Source organism: Prionailurus viverrinus, chromosome A1 (assembly GCF_022837055.1).
Source record: "Prionailurus viverrinus isolate Anna chromosome A1, UM_Priviv_1.0, whole genome shotgun sequence".
In the NCBI taxonomy this organism is placed as follows: Eukaryota; Metazoa; Chordata; class Mammalia; order Carnivora; family Felidae; genus Prionailurus; species Prionailurus viverrinus.
The window spans coordinates 181,626,279-181,645,821 of record NC_062561.1 but is presented as its reverse complement, the minus strand read 5'-3'; the positions used below and the strand labels follow the sequence as shown (position 1 = coordinate 181,645,821).

Here is a 19,543-nt window from a genome sequence, read left to right as displayed (position 1 = left end):
AAAATCTTCAAGATTGTAGAACAGGCAAAGATTTTTTTTGGGGGGGGGTGGGGGACAAGACCCAAAAACCACTAACTATAAAAGAAAAATTGATGAATGGGGCTTCATTGAATGTAAACCTCTATTGTTCAAAAGACACCAGTAAGAAACTGAAAAGGTAAGCCACAGGTAAGGAAAAAATACTTACAATATTTAGATCTAACAGAGGACCTATATCAAGAATATATAAAAGGACTCCTATCTTAAAATAGTAAGAAGCCCAACAACCCAATAAAAAAAATAAGAAAGAGATTTAAAAAACACTAAAGACATACAGATGGCCAATGGACACATAAAAGTATGTTTCCATCATCAGTCCTTGGGGAAATGCAGATTTAAACTGCAGGCGGGTACCACAGCATACCCACTATAATGACTGAAATGAAGATTAACAATACCAGTGGTTGGCGAATATGGAAGAATTACAGCTCCACTAAATTAGTGGTGAGAATGTAAATTGGAACAGCCATTTTGGAAAACAGTTTTTCTATTCTTTTTTAATGTTTATTTATTTTTGAGAGGTGGGGGGTGGAGAGGACAGAAGATCCAAAGTAGGATCTGTGCTGACAGCAGAGAGCCATGAACTCATGAACTGTAAGATCTGACCTGAGCCGAAGTCACACGCTTAACTGACTGAGCCACCCAGGCACCCCAGTTTGCCAGTTTTTTTTTAATAAAATTCAACATAGGCTTACAATACAACCCAGCAATTCCATTGCTGGATAATTTTGCCTAGGAGAAATGCAAATATATGCCCATACAAAGATTTGTGCATGCATGTTCATTACAGCTTTTCATGATAATCCCAAACTAGAGAAAGACAACCTAAAGGTTTTTCAAAAAGTGAACTGTGATATATTCATACAATAGAATATTATTCAGCAGTAATAAGCAAGTCACTGATACAACAACATAAATGAATCTCAAAGCCTTATGCTGAGCATAAGAAGGAAGGCTCAGAGATCATACACTTATGCATCCATCGATAGGAAGTTCTGAATAGGCTGAAGAGGAGGGAGGAGGTGGGTGGGAGTAACCTGGAAAGAGTACAGGGATCGTTGAGGTAAAGGAAACATTTTACCCATCGATTTAAGCGATGGTTTATGGTGTACACATTTGTCAAAACATATCGAACTATACACAATGCATGCATTGATCGTATTTAAATTTTGCCTTAATAAAGTTGATTTAAGCCATACATTGATGCCCACTTCATACTGTAGACCAATTAAGTGGAAATCTCTGGGGTAGTTCCAACATGTAGCCAGGTTGAAACCAGTGTTCTGATATGAGGTTGCGTGTCGTTTGTCTATGTGTGCATTCATCTATCTGTGTTGGTTTCTACTATGAAAGAGAGACTGGGCAGCCCAAATTGGTAGCCAGCCTCCAATTAAGGCTCTCCCATACTTTTATATTCCAAGGAGTAGAGGACCTTGGCCACAGAGAGGGCGCTACTAAACAGAACGCTCTGGGGAGGGTTCATCCAGGTGTGCCCTTGCTGCTGGTCAAGGGCCAGCATCTCAGCCAGCCCTTTGGCGGGAGACCCTACCTGGAGCTCAGCATCACACCTGCCAGCCTTGCCTGCCAGCTTCAGTGAGCGCTTAGCACATCTGTGCTGTCACCTCTGAGAGAGTGGTTTTCACCTTTGGTGGCACACTGGAATATTTGGGGAGCTTTGCAAATCACCACTGCCTCATCCCCATCCCCAGAGATTCTGATCTAATTGATCCAGGGGTGGGGCCTGGGTATCAGGAGTGTTAAAATTCCCCCCAAGTGATTCTAATTGTGTCAGTCAAGGTTTCTCAGCCACGTCTGTCTATTGAAGTCACCTGGGGAAGCTTTCACAAGTCTCAGTGCCTGGGTCCCACTCATGGAAATTCTGATATAAATGTTCTGGGGCAGGGTTCAGGGTTTTTTGTGTTTTTGCTGTTTTGTAGCTCCTCAGCTGATTCTAATATACTGCCAGGACCCAAAATTACTGGATGAAGTACCAACATTTTTTAAAGCAATTTTGCTGAGAATCTGGGGGAAAAGGCACTTTCATAGGCTGTTTGTGAGAATAAGAATTGGTACAACCTTTTGAAAGGTAGTCCCTGTATTAAGAAGTATATCTTGCAGAATTAATCATACAAGTTCACACAACTATTTTTTTTAACAGTTGTCGCTGCAGCATTGTTTATAATAGCAAAAAAACTTAAAACAATCCAAATATTTCCCAGTAGAAGTCTGGGAAGCCACTAATACCCTACCATAAATACAGCCTAATCCCATTCCATGGAATACTATGCAACCATTTAAATGGTCAAGGTAAATAAAAAATTAAAAAATAAATAAAAACAGTAATAAAACTAAAAAAAAAAAAGAATAAACAAAAAGACTTGAGGTAAATCTTCACCCAATAAGGAAGGATGAACAATATCTATCATTTACAGATGAAAGCAAATTACAGACCAGTATATATAACATGGGGCCATGTTGCATTAAAAATAAGTTTCTGTATACAGACACATATGTATCAACAAACAGGTTTATGTATAATTAGAGGGCAGTATCTTTTAGTGTGTGAGACTCCTAGCAGCAGTTACCTGTAGGGAGTAGGATTAGAGACCTGGAAACTCTCACTTGTTTTATAAATTTGCGGTCGTAGAATTGTGAGATTTTCGTTTTTTGTATTTTTCCCCAAAAGTGTAAACTTTAAAAATTTACATATTTTAGAAAACATCTCCAGCCTGGCCATGATCAGCTGTATCTTTTCTGTGGGCTCTGTCAGCTGGATGTCTGAGGCTAACGCTTGGGCATTCAGGAGTCCCTGACTCTGAGGGCATCCCTATCTACTGATGGGACATAGGACCCAGCTTTATAAAATGCTCCCCCCTTTTTATTTTTTTATTTATTATTATTATTATTTGTGTTTATTTATTTTTGAGAAAGACAGTGTGAGCGGAGGAGGGGCAGAGAGGGAGGGAGACACAGAATCTGAAGCAGGCTCCAGGCTCTGAGCTGTCAGCACAAAGCTCGACACAGGGCTCGAACTCACAAACCACGAGATCGTGACCTGAGTCGAAGTCAGATGCTTAACCAACTGAACCACCCAGGTGCCGCAAATGCTCCCCTTTTTAATCTTTTCTTGTAAATATTCCTCCTTCTTTCCTGGTGGAAGGGTTGCAGAGCTTTCCTTATGAGAAACAATCTTGTGGCTCCTGCCAGCAATCTTTAGACTTTGTTTTCTTTCCCAGAAAAAGGGAGGAGGAAGAGTTTAAAGAATTGCTATTCACAATTAAAAAACTGGTCCCAGTAAATAGTTTGGGCTTTACTCTCACCAACGTTTGTTTACTTTACTTGGGCAGAAGTGCTTTATAACTTCCTAGAAGCAGGGTAAGCAGGACCTGTTATCCTCTTTAACAATTACAGAGGTAGATTCAGAAAGGTTAAGCAACCTGCCCATTGTAACACAGCAGTTACTGGTAGGGACAGTAACTTGGCCCTGCTGCTTCTGTGATCATCCTCCCTATACCTTCTTTCTTTCATTGGAAATGCTCATTTGGTGAATGAGGAATGGGAGCTATCGGCCCTACAAAAGGAGGCACAAACTCAAATTCCCCAGGAGTCAGACCCATGACATAAATGAATGAAGCAGACCAGCAGACTGATGGAGTACTTGGGTCTGTGGCAAACTGTGGACTCAGCATGGCCAGATCTTCTGAAAAAACAGAGATCAGGATTGTAATATTTAAATCTCCCTGTTTTTATATACCAGTAACCAACTTAAAATTAATAAAACACTTTCGGTTAAGCAGAACCTGTCCACTGGCTGGATTCACCACATGACCATGATTATACAGTTTCTGGTGTGTTTTGCCCCCCAACCCCACCCACCAGCGGGGAGATGGCTGAAGGGTTGGCAGCTGAGGGGCATCGATTCCTTGACATTGCTTTGATATCTTCCATGTCTGTTCAGCTGTTAGCTATCCTTTTTTTTTTCTTAATGTCTATCTTGGGGCACCTGAGTGGCTTGCTTGGTTAAGCGTCCAACTCTTGGTTTTGGCTTAGCTGATGATCTCACAGTTGGTGAGTTCAAGCCCTGCATCGGGCTCTGTGCTGATAACCTCTAGCCTGCTTAGATTCTCTTTGTCTTCTTCTCTCTCTCTGCCCCTCCTGCTCTCTCTCTCTCTCTCTCTCTCTTTCTGTCTCAAAATAAATAAATTAGCTTTAAAATTTTTTTTGTTTTTGTTTTTCTAATAGGTAGTAAATTTTTTTCTTTTTTTCTTAATATGAAATTTATTGTCAAATTGGTTTCCATACAATTCCCAGTGCTCATCCCAACAGGTGTCCTCCTCAATGCCCATCACCCACTTTCCCCTCCCTCCCACCCCCTATCAACCCTCAGTTTATTCTCAGTTTTTAAGTCTCTTATGGTTTGGCTTCTCCCCTCTCTGTAACTTTTTTTTCCCCTTCCCCTCCCCCATGGTCTTTTGTTAAATTTCTCAGGATCCACATTAAGAGTGAAAACATGGTATCTTTCTCTGTATGACTTATTTCACTTAGCATAACACTCTCCAGCTCCATCCACGTTGCTACAAAAGGCCATATTTCATTCTTTCTCATTGCCAAATAGTATTCCATTGTACATATAAAAAAATTATTTTTTTTTTGGATTTTGACCTTTTTTCAAATGATCACTGTACATATTTATTGCATTTTTTTAAAAGAATGAAGAAATATTGTACCACCAAGACATATCTACTGCTGATTATTTGCTAAGCATTCTCCTAATGCTTTTGAGAATGTACATATTGTTTCAATAAACACAGCGTTATTCAGTTTTTCCCCCTGCACCTCCACTCACTTATACATAATAGGCCTCTTTCTGTTTCATTCACATTTCTTTGAAGACACTATTTTTGGTGGCTGTGGCAGCGTGTTGTGTAAATATAGCAGATTTGACCAGTTATTTTCCATGTGACCTTGAGCAAGGTATTTAATCTGTGCCTAGATTTTCTCTTTCATGTAGTGGGGGTTATAACAAAATCTACTTTTAGGGTTAGTGTGAGGATTGAAGAGGCAAAGAGATGTACAGTAGTTAGAACAGTGCTTGGCATAGAGTAGATGTTATATTAGCGCTTGTTATCCTTTTCATCACTATTATCACAGTTTGGTACAAAGGCATCTTTGCCTGAATTTTTTATTACACTTGGTAATAAATTATTGTGGGGGAATTACTGGTTAATACTATGGGGGAATTATTGGTCACAGGGTATTCACATTTCAAGGCTCTTAATGTGCATCGTCGGATAGTCCTCTTCTAAATCTGTTACTAATTTACATTTCCAGCAGGCAACGGGTCCCTATTTTTCATAGCCTCTAAAATATTTTTTGTTTTCTTTTTCTTCACTCTTTACCAAAACTGATGACCTTAAGGATCTGTAATATCCTTGAGCCTCTCTGTCTAGATTAGAACTCAAACCTGGTCCTTCTCCTTGCTGTTCTGAGACAGACTGACTTTGGGTATGGAAATTAATTCTGGTTTATATTGATTTTGTTGGCTTAACCCAAATGGAGAGTCTCTGTTGCTTAACAGGTAAGTTTAATGCATCTGCTTTTATTGTGATACTCTGTTTACTATATTCTCTGTTTTCTGGTAGTGCATCCCACAGGCCACCGACCCAACATGTCTTGGTGAGGTGCTGACCTAGGGTCTCTGGGGTCTGTTCCAGAAACCACTCAGATCGAGGACCCCCGGGTGCAATGGCGGCAGGAGCAGGAGCACATGCTGAAGGATTACCTGGTGGTGGCCCAGGAGGCCTTGAGTGCGCAGAAGGAGATCTACCAGGTGAAGCAGCAGCGCCTAGAGCTCGCACAGCAGGAGTATCAGCAGCTGCACGCCGTCTGGGAGCACAAGCTGGGCTCCCAGGTCAGCTGTGAGTACCTCCCGCCACCAGCGCCTGCACCCCTGCACGATGGCGGGAAGGACTGCACCCAGTCCTGTCTGGCTCGCCTCTCAGTGCTTCTCAGATCTGCCAGTTTTCTTCCATCTCTGCTTCTCGTGCAAACCACCATCCTCTCTGAAGCCCGTCTGCTCCTGCCTTGCAGTGATTCATATGCCTCTTTCATTCTATGCCTTTCATTCGTCTGCAGTCATCTCAGACTATCAGCCAGCTTACAGACCTCCTCATTTAAAGCCCTTCAAAGGCTAGAGGATGTGGGGTGTAGGGAGTTCTTCTTCAATGGAGAGAGCTTGAAGTTGGGAGGATGAAAATGGTCTGGAGATGGACAGTGGTGTGGTTGCACAACACTGTAAATGTACTTAATGCCCCTGAACTGGACACTTAAAAATGAATTTTATGCTATGTATATTTCACCACAATTTATTTATTTATTTTTTTTAATGTTTATTTATTTTTAAGACAGAGAGAGACAGAGCATGAATGGGGGAGGGCCAGAGAGAGGGAGACACAGAATCTGAAACAGGCTCCAGGCTCTGAGCTGTCAGCACAGAGCCTGACGCGGGGCTCGAACTCACGGACTGCGAGATCATGACCTGAGCTGAAGTCGGCCACTTAACCAACTGAGCCACCCAGGTGCCCCTATTTCACCACAATTTAAACAAAAAACCTTCAGTGGCTTCCCATCGTTCCTTCCACAGCCTCCACTGCCCTTTGTGGTCAAGCTCCTGCAGCCACCCCAGCCTCGTCTCATGCGGCCACTTGCTGCACTCCATTCCTCGTTCACTGGGCTCCAGAGCCCCCCACTCTGCTCCCCTAGCCTGCCCTGCACCTTTCCACCTTGGCACTTTTGCACTTGCTGCACCCCTGCCTAGGATGCTCTTCTGTCTGTTTGCATAGCTGGTTCCCTCTTACCCTTCTGGTCTCACCCTTCCAGTCCCATTCTTCCTGTCATCTCCTCTGAGAGGCTCGCTTCTGACAGCTCCATCAACAGACTCCCTTCCCCAGTGTTAGCCTTTGTAATGGCTCTCTGTTTATTTTCTTCATTGCATGTGTCACAAGACATCTGCTTACATGTCTGTATTACGTCCAGTGGCATGTTAACTCTGTAAGGGCGGGGCTCCTGTCTCCCTGGTTCGCACTGGTATCTTCAGGAGAATAGGCATGCCAAGGCCCCAGTCCTTCATTCCCAGTGCAGTACCAGACCAGTACCTGTTCAGGAGCCTACTTACATTTGCCAAGGTGTTGGGGTTTTTTGTCTTTTACCACTATTTCCAATAACCAGCCCTGCCCCATGTTTTTTGAGTGCTTAGTACATGTCAGGCTGAAAATGCTATTTCACTGAATCCTCATAATAATCCTGTGGATGAGGACAGTTAATATCCCCTGTAATAGGGAAGGAAACAGGTTAGCAGACTTGATGACATGCCCAGGGTCTTAGAGCTGGTGAGAGCAGCAGTAAGTTGTAAATCCATCCCATCTGCCCCTCCAGCATCCTCAGTGTGGGCGAAGGGGCCAGCACTAGGCCATGCTGTTAGGTTGACATAGCTTGGCTGCATCACTGGATACTTCTCCTGTGTGAAGCCCTCATTTTGAGAAGTTCAGTCCGCCTTGGGGACAGAACTTGCCCAGTTACTCACTTTCCCAGCCCTGCCCTTTTCCCTGGCGACTCAAGCAAATCCCCAGAGTCTCAGATTATGGAAAAGAACTGTATTATACTTATTACCTTTTTCTAGGTCAAGTAATGTCCTAGAGACTGTCATGAGCGTTTTAGCACTTAATCTGTTTTAGGCAGCTCAGGCTGCCATAACAGAATCTCAGAGACTAGGTGGCTTAAACAACAGAAATATATTTTCCCATAGTTCTGGAGCTTGAAGTCCAAGATCAGGGTGTCAGCATGGTCTGGTTCTAGTGAGAGCCCTCTTTCTGGCTGGCAGATGGCTGCCTTCTCACTGTGTCATCACATAGCAGAGAGGGAGACAGAGAGCACAGTCTCTTCTTGTACAGTCACTAATCCCATGATGAAAGCCCCACCCTCGTGACCTCATCTAAACCTAATCACCTCCCAAAGACCTTTCTTCAGATACCATCCCATTGGGGGTTAGGGCTTCAACATATGGATTGGGGGCAGGGAGGAGGGAATTCAATCTATAGCATCATCCTTGCCACAGTCCTGGCAGGGAGATATTATTGTCCCTAGTGAAGCTCAGATTTGAAGAGGTGGGGTGATTTTGTTTTCTCCTGAAGCCCTGCAGTCTGAGAAGTGACAAGTGTGTATAAAAATGAACCTTCGTATTTTGGGGGACAGGATGCTTACATGGACCCAAAGTATCACCCCACAAGTCAGTTATGAATTTCAGAAGGTAAAGTGTATTTTCACATGGAAAGAACTGCAGCTACCGCCTTACACAGGTGTAAAATTAGCATCACCGTAAGGAGACGAACTGACATCGTGTGCTTTCTGATGTGATGCAGTAAGAACATTGTGGAGGATTCTTGACAAAAATATTTACCATCCATCAAATCATCAAGAAACAGCCAGACAGCTCCATAATGTGGAATGTCCTACAAGATAATTGGCCTGGACTCTTCGAGGGGGGAAAAGTGTGAAAAACTAGAAAGAGGGCAAACTCTTCTATACCTAACAACAACAACAAAAACCAATGGAGGCATAAACCAGATTAAATGTTTGCACCCTGGTTAGACCCTGGGTTGAGGTTGCAGGCGGGGGGGTGGGAGGGTGAGGAGGAAGCAGCCATAACAGACATTCTCAGATATTTGGAAGATTGTCTTAATTGTGATCATCATATTGTGGCTATGTAGGAGAATGTCCTTGTTCTTAAGACATGCATGTGGCCTCATGTCTACAGCTTAATTTCAAAAAAGATCTAGCAGGAAAAAAAAACAATATAACTATGCCATCAGTCTCAGTAAGATGATCAGTAGCTGCCAATGACATGTTGGTGGCTTTGAATAGAGGACAGGTTTGCATTTTTTGGCCACCCACCATTTTCAGTAATCATTCATTGAGGGCTTTCTATGAACCAGGCGTCTCAGTGAGAGGAAGAATTGGAGTGGAGGGAGGGATAGATAGAACAAATGTGGGGAAATGTTAAAAATTGGTGGACCTAGGAAAAGAAGGGTATATTAATATTATATTAGTCTTTCAAATTTGCTATACATTTAGTTTCCAAAATAAAAAGTCAAGGTGGGGAAAAGAGCCAAATGGGCAGGAATGATGTATTTCCACAGAGAAGCCTGATGGTAAGAGATGACCATCATTGGACTTTGAAGTCAGAGGGCCTGAGTTTGAATCTCCACTGTTACTGTGTCCTCTTGGAGAACATACTTCACCTCTTTATGTGTATGATCCCTTCTGTTTAAATATAAAATGTTATGGTACCTTCCTCTCCTGGGTCCATGTCAGAGTTTCTCAACCTCAGTACTACTGACATTGGAGGCCAGCTAAATCTTCACTGTAGGGACTGTCCTATATATTGTGGGTTGCTGAGCAGCACTTCTGGTCTCTACCCACTAGATGCTAATAGTAACCCCTACCACAGGCTATAACAACCAAAAATGTCTCCAGACATTGCCAAATATACTCTAGGGGGATGCAAAATTCTCCCAGTTTAAAACCACTGGTATCAGTAAACCAGTACCCTTAGAATATGTTAATGGCTCAACATTCTTCTTAAATACTTTACATAATATTTTGAGAGTATGAATTCGAGCTAGACTGCCTGGGTTCACATCCAGGATATGCCATTTACTAGCTGTGTAACTTTGCCCAAGTTATACGCTACTTCTCTCTGCCTCAAATTCTTCTATAAAATTGACATAAAAATGGTATCACCTTAGGGCACCTGGGTGGCTCGGTCGGTTAAGTGTCGACTTCAGCTCAGATCATGATCTTACAGTTTGTAAGTTCAATCCCCACATCAGGTTCTGTGCTGACAGCTCAGAGCCTGGAGCCTGCTTCAGATTCTATGTCTCCCTCTCTCTCTGCCCTTCACCTGCTCTCTCTCTTTCTCTCAAAAATAAACATTTAAAAAAATAATAATGGTATCACCTTCATTGGGGTGTTATGAGACTTAAATTAGTTAACAGATGTAAAGTACTTGGAAAAGTACTTGTCATATTCTTAAGCTCAATAAATAATAACAATTGTTTGATATTATTATTAATTTACTGGCATTGAAATGACAAAAGATTTTAACAGATCCCTGGAACTAATAAGAAGAAATACATGATTAGTGGTAGGAAATAATGATGCAGTCTTATCATATGACTCCATCAAGTTCAAAGGCACCACTGGTTTGAATGTTAAAGAACTTCCACCTAAAGTGACTGAGGTCATCTCTGGTAACCAGATCTGAGATCCAAACCATCCAGGAATTGGGGCGTCCCCAGCCTAAGCATCCCAGTTAAAAAGACATGACCCTTCCTCCTCATGACTTCCTATGGGTTTTTTTTTTTTTCAACGTGTTTTATTTATTTTTGGGGCAGAGAGAGACAGAGCATGAATGGGGGAGGGACAGAGAGAGAGGGAGACACAGAATCGGAAACAGTCTCCAGGCTCCGAGCCATCAGCCCAGAGCCGACGCGGGTCTCGAACTCACGGACCGCGAGATCGTGACCTGGCTGAAGTCGGACGCTTAACCGACTACGCCACCCAGGCGCCCCCCTATGGGTTTTAAAACCAGCTTTGTCTTCCAAGTCAAGCTCTCCAACATGTTGATAGACTGGTGAGGTCACATGCCTTGTTTCTAATTCAGATGGCTTGCCTGAGCTTGTGAGAGTTTTGCCACCTGGCCTTGGCTGAGGTGGGGCCTGGCCACAGGTGGGGTCCTGGGGGTGGAGGCTTTGTCAGCACCTCTGGTGCAGTCTCTGGCTCCATGGGGAAAGAGAAGAGAACTAATATTTGTTGTGCACCTGTTATATTCCTGCAGGGCAATGTGATGGGCATTCCACATCCATTATTTAAAGTAACCTTCCCCTCCCAACTGTCCTGCAAATATTGTTTCTTTTTTACATATCAGGAAACTGAGGCCCAGAGAGGGGAAGGAGCTTCTTCAAGGTCACACTGGTAAAAAGTGGCAGAGCCTTTATACCCAGGAGTATCTAACCTCAAAAACATTTCTCTTGAGGCACCTGGGTGGCTCAGTCAGTTAAGCATCCAACTTTGGCTCAGGTCATGATCTCGCAGTCCATGAGTTTGAGTCCCACATCGGGCTCTGTGCTGACAGCTCAGAGCCTGGAGTCTGCTTCACATTCTGTGTCTCCATCTCTTTCTGCCCCTTCCCCACTCATACTCTGTCTCTCTCTGTCTCAGAAATAAATAAAAACATTAAAAATTTTTTTTTAATTTTCTCTTAATTTAATACAAGTCATCAGTCAAATTCTAAGGTTCTTATGTTACATTTGGGTTCTCCCATCCTCTGAAAGATGAGAACTCAGGATAACTGGGTTCTTTGGGCCCTCACCATGTTCCTTCCTCTTTCTAGGCCTTGGTTTCCCATTTGAAAAAGCAATCATTGGGAACCTTGTAGTTAAAAATGCCAGTTGAACCACCTACCTGATTTCCCTCACTTCTGAAACCAAGAAAATGCAAAATAAGAGATTTTCTTTTTAAGGAGTACATGCACAAAGACAGGGAGACTGGGAGAAAAAAGAGTGACAATAAGATGTGGAAGCTGGAAAGCAGATGGGCAGGTGACAACCTATCTGATAGACCTGAGAAAAGAGAATACAAGCTGATCGTGAGGGAAACCAGCACTCTGGTCTACGTAGATCACTGGCAAAAGTCATGGGAATTGGAATCCTCAGCTGTCCTTGGGAATGTAAGTCAAGTTTGAGGAGGCCCTGAGATAAAGAGGATTGGGTAAAAGCTGTTTTAGGAAAAGGACAAGCAAATCTCTTCCCCAAATCATACAGCCCATCCCCAACCTGGCAGGATACAAGGTGGGATGCACCACACTGAAAACACAGTGATTAAGTGAACTCGGACCCATAGGATTTGAGATCCCAGCTCACATGTACCACTTGGTCCCCAGAATGGTGCCAGACTATTACCACCCAGGCTGGATAGTAGCAGAGTCTAGGGAATCTGACCAGATAAAAGAGATGTAAAGACATTGAGCATTTCTGGATGAAACAGTCCAGCCAAAGCATGTACCATATAAGCCACAGTCAACAAACCTCACTCCATTCTGCTTTTTTTTTTTTTTTAATTTTTTCTAATGTTTATTTCTGAGACAGAGACACAGCATGAGTGGAGGAAGGGCAGAGAGAGAGAGGGAGACACAGAATCCGAAGCAGGCTCCAGGCTCTGAGCTGTCAGCACAGAGCCCGACGCGGGGCTCGAACTCACAAACCATGAGATCATGACCTGAGCCAAAGTTGGTTGCTCATCTGACTAAACCACCCAGGCGCCCCTCCATTCTGCTTTTGGAGCAGACAACTGAGATTCCAGACACCTGAGCAAAGCCTCTGACATGCAAAATAGAGATGAAAACAAACCCTTGGTGATGGGGAGGCCTTGTGGGAACAGGGAGTATACATGGAGAAAACATCAAGAGAAGCTACACACCCATGAAACAAGAACGGGATGCTATATTTTATTTTATTATTATTTTTTTTAACGTTTATTTATTTTTGAGACAGAGACAGAGCATGAACGGGGGAGGGGCAGAGAGAGAGGGAGACACAGAATCCGAAACAGGCTCCAGGCTCTGAGCCATCAGCCCAGAGCCCGACGTGGGGCTCGAACTCATGGACCGCGAGATCATGACCTGAGCTGAAGTCGGACGCCCAACCAACTGCGCCACCCAGGCGCCCCAAGGGATGCTATATTTTATAGAAAGGAACATTAAGAGAACACAAAAGAACCTTTAGAAATTAAAATGCTATAGCAGAAATTCAAAATCCGTAGGAAGATTGGAAGGTAAGCCTGAAGAAATCTAAAAAAATCAGAGCAAAAATACAATGAGATGGAAAAGAAGAGAGGGGAAAAAAAAAAAAAAAAGTAGAGCACCAGGCCAGGAAACCTATCAGAATAATGAAAAGTTCCAGAGGAAACAGAGAAGAAAAGCATCAGGTAAAATAATTTCAGAAGAATTTCCCAGAACAGTTGGAAGAGAGTTCTTAGATTGAAAGGGCTTAGTGAGCACAATGCATGAAAGTCCACTCACACCAAGACATACGTTTGTACCGCTTCAAACATGGAACGATCCAAGATCCTGAAAGCGTTCAGAGAGAAAAACCAGGCCACACAAAAATTATCAGAGCTCAGAGTAGCTCAACGGTAACACTAGAAACCTAGAACAATGGAGCCATGACTTCAAATTTTTAAGGAAAATCACTTACGACCTAGAATTCTATATCCTGCAAAACTACCTTTAATCAACTATAGGGTAGAACAAAGATATTTTTAGACATGCATGATTTCAAAAGCTTTCCTTTGTGGCCTCCTCCTTGGGAAGCTGCTGGTGTTCTACTGAAATGAGCTGGTAGGAGGGGAAGACATGGTGTTTAGGAGAGAGGCAGGAAGGGCATCTCAGGATGCCCGCAGCACAGAGAGCAATCAGCTCACGCCAAAGCAGGCACGTGCCTGGGCCAGGCAGAGCCAAAGGGCAGAAACCAGCAGGACGCAGACAGGCCTGGACCCTGTGAGGGGAGATTCAGATAACTGGCAGAGCGTGAGGTTAAATCTGTGATCAGTTTGTAGAAAGTGAGCAAGCATAAAAATGACAATTATTAACTCTAGGAAAAACAAACCCAAAAAAATGTGCCGGAAAAGAAAAGTAAGCAAAGTCAGCTACATGCCTCTGGCCCGAGTGGTGTTTACAGAGTAAAAGTAATGCAAACACTGAAGATGGCTTTCACCAAGATTATGCTGTCTCTGAGGATGGGGAGCTGGGAGGGGTGCACATGTACCATGTCAGGCCTGGAGAAGGGTGGGAAGCTAACTCCCTGTCCTCCAGAGAGGTAAGTAGGTACATAATGCCTAAAACAAAAATAACTTGCTGCCTCTTGGTAATCAAGAAATTAGCTGAACACATTGAAATGATTCCCTTTTCAGGAGTGAGGGATAGGGACCTGGGGAATGTTCTCTTTTTATAACAAACCTTGTACTATGTTGGACTGTTAAACTTGTGGTCATCTGTAACTTGAAAAAAAGCTTACAAATCAAAAGCTATAAAAAGGTGGGCATTTAAAGTCACCCTGTGAGGTCCTGTTCGAATATAAAATTCCTTTGTTGGAGGGATAGTGAGGGGATAGTGGCACAAGGGGAAGGAGGTCAATGACCTTTTTCTTGATTGTGGTGCTTATTGGCTGAGTGTGTTTCTTTTGTGAAAATTTATCAAGCTGCACACATGATTTGTGCACCTTTCCACATGCATTTTTTACTTATGTAAAATGTTTACTTAAGAAATGATAACAGGCAGGATGCCTGGGTGGCTCAGTCAGTTAAGTGTTTTTGACTCTTGATTTCAGCTCAGGTCATGATCTCACAGTTCATGGGATCAAACCCTGTATCAGTGTGGAGGCGCTTGGGATTCTCTTTCTCTCTCTCTCTCTCTCTCCCTCCCTCCCTCCCTCTCCCTCTCCCCCCCCCCCCCCCCACCCAGCTCACTCCCATGCTCTTGCTCTCTCTCAAAATAAATAAACTTTAAAAAAAAAATGGTAACAGACTACATCCCATTTCAACAGCTTTGGATACAAATAGTGCATTTCACGGTGGTACTCCAAAGCATAAGAATCCAATCCCCCAGTGGCTCAGTTGGTGGGAGTCCGTTCTTTTTTTTTTTTTTTAATAGGAATAAAATCAAGCCTCTCCTTTTTTTTTTCATTAACTTTTAAAAATATTTATTTTTGAAAGAGAGAGCAAACAGGGGAGGGGCAGAGAGAGGGAGACAGAGGATCTAAAGCAGACTCTACTGACAGCAGAGAGCCCAACGTGAGGCTCGAACTTACGAACCGCAAGCTCATGACCTGAGCCGAAGTCGGATGCTCAACCGACTGAGCCACCCAGGTGCCCCAGGAGTCTGTCCTTTTTTGGGTTCCCTTCCCTCCAAGATTTTTGAGCATGTCCAAGGAGCACGCCCACTTTCCACAGATAAGCACTGGTGTTTCTGATCCCCACAGTCATGCTCTCCCTGTTAGGGTAGGTCTTACAGTTCTTCATGGGTTCTCCCAGGCTGCTAACACTCTCTCGCTTACAGTTCCCTGTGGTGTAGACCCAAGTCCAGTGGCAGAGCCTGGTTAGCAGAGTGGTTGACAGGATGGGGTGCTCATAGAATGGACACCCCCTTTTGAGTGTATCCCCATCTTTTTTCTTCACCAATGACTCTTTTCATCATGTTCTTACAATTAATCAGTGGGTAACAAATATTAAGGACCTTAAAATTTTGTTGAAAAAAGACTGTCAAGGGGAAATTGCTTAAATCACTGCCTCCAGCTATGTATCCAGCCAAATCCCACCCTGAAATCCCTAAGTTCAGCAAACATCAGAGGAATTAGAATGCAGGAAATGAAAGCTTCCATTTGGAAACAAACATGTGATTCTGAAGTCCCTATTCCAAGCTGACAATGGGGACTGCAAGGTCTTCCCCACCCATCCAGATGTTCCCACCACCCATCTCTTCTGGTAAAGCCTCCTCCTCCTCATCATCATCACTGTAAACTGGGCACAAAGGCAACACCGCCTATCATCTTTACTGTTATTATGCAGACAGTTTTATTTCCCTTCTCCGGAACTTTTCAGTGTTCCATTTTAACTCGTGCATAACCAGAAGGCCCTACCTCCCAACACTGGAAATTGCCACCAGTCTCTGTCCTCAGGAAACTCCAGGCCCCAGCAGTTGATCTCACTGTGCACGTGCACACATAGTGTCCAGAAGACACTAGGTGGGATGTGAGGGGTGGGGGGCGGGGGGGTAGGAAATGATGGAATTGCACACCTAGTTGGGATTAAGGCCCCAGGGGAGAAGCTCTTCTCTGGCCTCCATACTAAGAACGCCTATCCTTGTCATGAACAGTGGGGTTGTGTTTATATTAAGGACACCATGAATTGTACATTGGGCCCCTTTCCCTCTTCACATCACCAGTTAGGAAGCTCAGAGCCAGGTTTGTGGTGTCTGGTAAGGAAGGGGACCCTCCATGTTTGCATGAGCAAACTAACCTCACACCTGTGGATGTGATTCCTCATTCTTGTCTTCCCTTCGTCTCATGTCCTTACTTCAAATGTATTTTACTCTGTTATGTTCATTTTTGTAAGCCTTAAAATATCTTTTCAAGACATAAATACTATTTTAAAGTTTTTAAAATGCAGTAATTACAACTACATAACAACTGTGGATAATCAAAGTAACTTTGAGAAAAGAGAATTGAATTAGGGTGGTAGGGTTATGGGTAATTTATTTTCCCTCAAAAATGTACATTAAGGGGGCACCTGGGTGACTCAGTTGGTTAAGCGCTTCTTGATAACTCTTGACATCCGTTCAGGTCATGATCTCAAGGTTGTGGGATTGAGCCCCACCTTGGGCTCTGTACTGAGCATGGAGTTCTCTCCCTCTCCCCTGCTTGCATGCTCTCAAATAAATTTTTTTAAAGTACATTAATATTGTAGAGTACAATAAATAATACTTTTAGTTATTTTTCTTATTATAAAAATGTATTCCTCTTAGTGTGGAAAATAAAAATACAAAGATGAAAATTGGTCTTATGTATCATCCATATCTCTACATATCAACATTATCTTTTTGGTATATTTCTTTCTGTGCTTTTTCTAGATGCATATGTGTATATATATGTTTGTTAACTGTGTATATTTAACAAATTTAAGTTACTCTTTATGGCTTTTTATAAACTACTGTTTTCAGGTGGCAGTAAGTTTTGGACATTTTCCCTTGTTCAGAATTCCTGCGTACAATTGTTTTAAATCACGTTAAGTTGTATCATCCTCACTTATGCATGTACCATATTTATTTAGCAAAATTCCCCTTCACTGGGGTGCCTGGGTGGCTCAGCCAGTTAAGCATCTGACTCTTGATCTCAGCTCAGGTCATGATCTCAGAGTTCATGAGTTCAAGCCCCACATCCGGCTCTGCGGTGATGGTGCAGAGCCTGCTTGGGAGTCCTTCTCTCCCTGTCTCTGCTCCTCCCCTGCTTGTGTGCTCTCTGTCTCAAAATAAATAAATAAACTTAAAAAAATAAAAAATAAAAATCCCCCCCCTTGTTGGACATTTAGTTTGTTCATGATTAGTGATTCCTTTCTGGGTTTATGTAGATGTCCAAATAAGCCATCTCTCCCAAAATGTGTTTCTTCTACAGAACTTTTTTTTTTTTCTTTTTCGTTGCAGTGGTGTCGGGTTCGTCATCCAGCTCTAAGTATGACCCTGAGATCCTGAAAGCTGAAATTGCCACAGCAAAATCCCGGGTAGGGCCTCTTTGCCTGTACTGTGGAAGGGGGGTCACCGAGGCAGCCACAGGCCGCTTGCCCACCCACTGGACCAAAGGAGACGCTTCCACCAGGCAGTGATGGCTGGTGCTGACTGACAGGACCCTAAATAACAGCAGTAGTAGCAGTGGTAGCAGCTGTCACAGTAATTGTAATGGTAACAGCAGCGACCATGTCACTGTAGACCAAGCATGGTGCTCAGTGCTTCATGAATGCTGTCTCGTGTTCCTCCAGCAAACCCACGAAGCAGCTGTTGTCCATATCTGCACTTAAAGATGAGCAAACAGAAGCTTAGGGTAACTTGCCCCAAGGTCACAAGGATTCAGGGCTTACACAAGGTCAAAGAACTTACAGTTATTAACGCAGTGTGCTCTCTTCCTAGCTATGGCTTATTCTATATTGTCTTATTTAGTTCCTTCATGGTAATTACTTCATGACTTCTTGGGAATAAATATCATTCCCATTTTACTTGTGTGGAACTATGACACAGCAGTTAAGTGACTTGTTCAAGGGAAAGCCAGTATTTGGAATGCAGGCTCAGTGATAACTTCAGGTAGGTTTTCCAAAATCATGCCTACAAGAAAACAAAAGGGGGAAGTGGGCCAGGGGTGAAGCAGTAGAGTATGCTGGGAAGAGTGTAGCCTTAGAGAGGTGTGCCCTGTCTAAAGGGGTAGTTGAGTTTCAGCCCTACCCTATTGTGGCTATGCTGGAATGAGGGCTCAGTGTTGGCAGATCTTCTGTTTTTAGAAGAGAGCTATACTTAGGCTTATTATGTGAAATCTCTCCATATTTCATTATTAGCAATTAAATTTTTAAATTTTATAACTGCAAACCAAACACAGCATTCCTGCAAGCCAAATCCAGCTCCCGGGCCATGTCTTGCCTCTAAAGTTATTGCACTACCTCTCACCTCCGTACCCATTACCTCCTTTAAGTAATGAACAGCCCTGTGAATTACCATATTCCCCACCTATCAGAACAGGAGAGGCAGTCTCAGGGAGGTGAGATGGCTCGAGAGAGGTCGTCCAGCAAGGCAGTGGGAAGGCCAAGTTCTATCCCAGGTCAGCTGACACCTGTCCACTTCCTGTTTCCCTCAAGTGAGGGCTAGCCAGGATTGACCTGCAGGACAGCCAGGCTTGGACGCTTACTACACGAGCAGCTGCAGAGACCAAGGCAGCATCACTGAGGGGATGGTGTTGTGACCCTGTGGCCTGAGGGGCAGTGGGGGGGCACTGGGTTCCCCTTAGAGGAGAAGGCAGCCTGCAATTCTGTATCAACCTCTGATCTAGCCCCATGTGTGGCCTTCTGCCATCCAGGTCAACAAGCTAAAGAGAGAGATGGTTCACCTCCAGCAGGAGCTGCAGTTCAAAGAGCGTGGCTTTCAGACCCTGAAGAAGTAAGTCTACCCTGCCATGCAGAGCATAGGGATGCCCCGTAATCCCCTTCCTGCCTCTCTCTCTCTTTCTCTCTCTCTCTCTCTCCCTCTCTTCTTTAAGGCCACTCTAATCATTTGATCCCAGTTCTACTCCACTGGTGTTTACTCAAGATACTGTCACCCAAGGTTGAGGTTCAGAAGGAGAAGAGAGGAATCCTTTCAAACCAGAGATCTCTGAATTCCTGAAGCCATTAAAGTCTGTTCCGTTCAGTTGAGTTTTAGTCATAAAAACAAGTATTCTGTCATAGAAACGAGTATTGCTGGGCACTTATGGGCACCTGTCTCATGTCCTCCAGTAGATCCAGTAGGATCTGATACACACACAAAAACAAACTTTTTTTCCCCATAACCCCTAAAGACGAACAGCGAAAGTGCCCCACAGTAGGAGCAAGGGCCTCTTCCCCAGCACCAATCGCTAGAAGAGCATGCATGGTGCCACGCACACTGTGCTAGATAGATGACTTAAGGAGTTCCCAGGATAACTTTGACCAAGTGTAATTTTCACTTGTAGAAGCTGACTTGCCACCAAGGTACATCTCTATTGTTTCTTTAGAGCAGGTGCGTTGATGGCTATTTATCGTTATTATACTAGCAAGATTTGTTGAGCAGTTACTCTGCCGGGAAGCACTTTCAGTCTTTCTGCTTGAGTGACTTCATTTGATC

General features: G+C 43.5%; 1 protein-coding gene across 2 annotated transcripts in view; it reads left to right on the top strand.

Moving 5' to 3' along the window:
* WWC1 (WW and C2 domain containing 1) overlaps positions 1–19,543 on the top strand; it is a 154,074-nt gene that overhangs the window by 78,961 nt on the left and 55,570 nt on the right. Inside the window, exons 3-5 of one of the 2 annotated variants that reach the window (XM_047871447.1) lie at positions 5,754–5,957; positions 17,348–17,424; positions 18,762–18,841. In XM_047871447.1, the coding sequence (XP_047727403.1) occupies positions 5,754–5,957; positions 17,348–17,424; positions 18,762–18,841 (361 nt within the window). The remainder of the gene's footprint in view (positions 1–5,753; positions 5,958–17,347; positions 17,425–18,761; positions 18,842–19,543) is intronic. The other variant, XM_047871456.1, reaches the window with a different exon arrangement.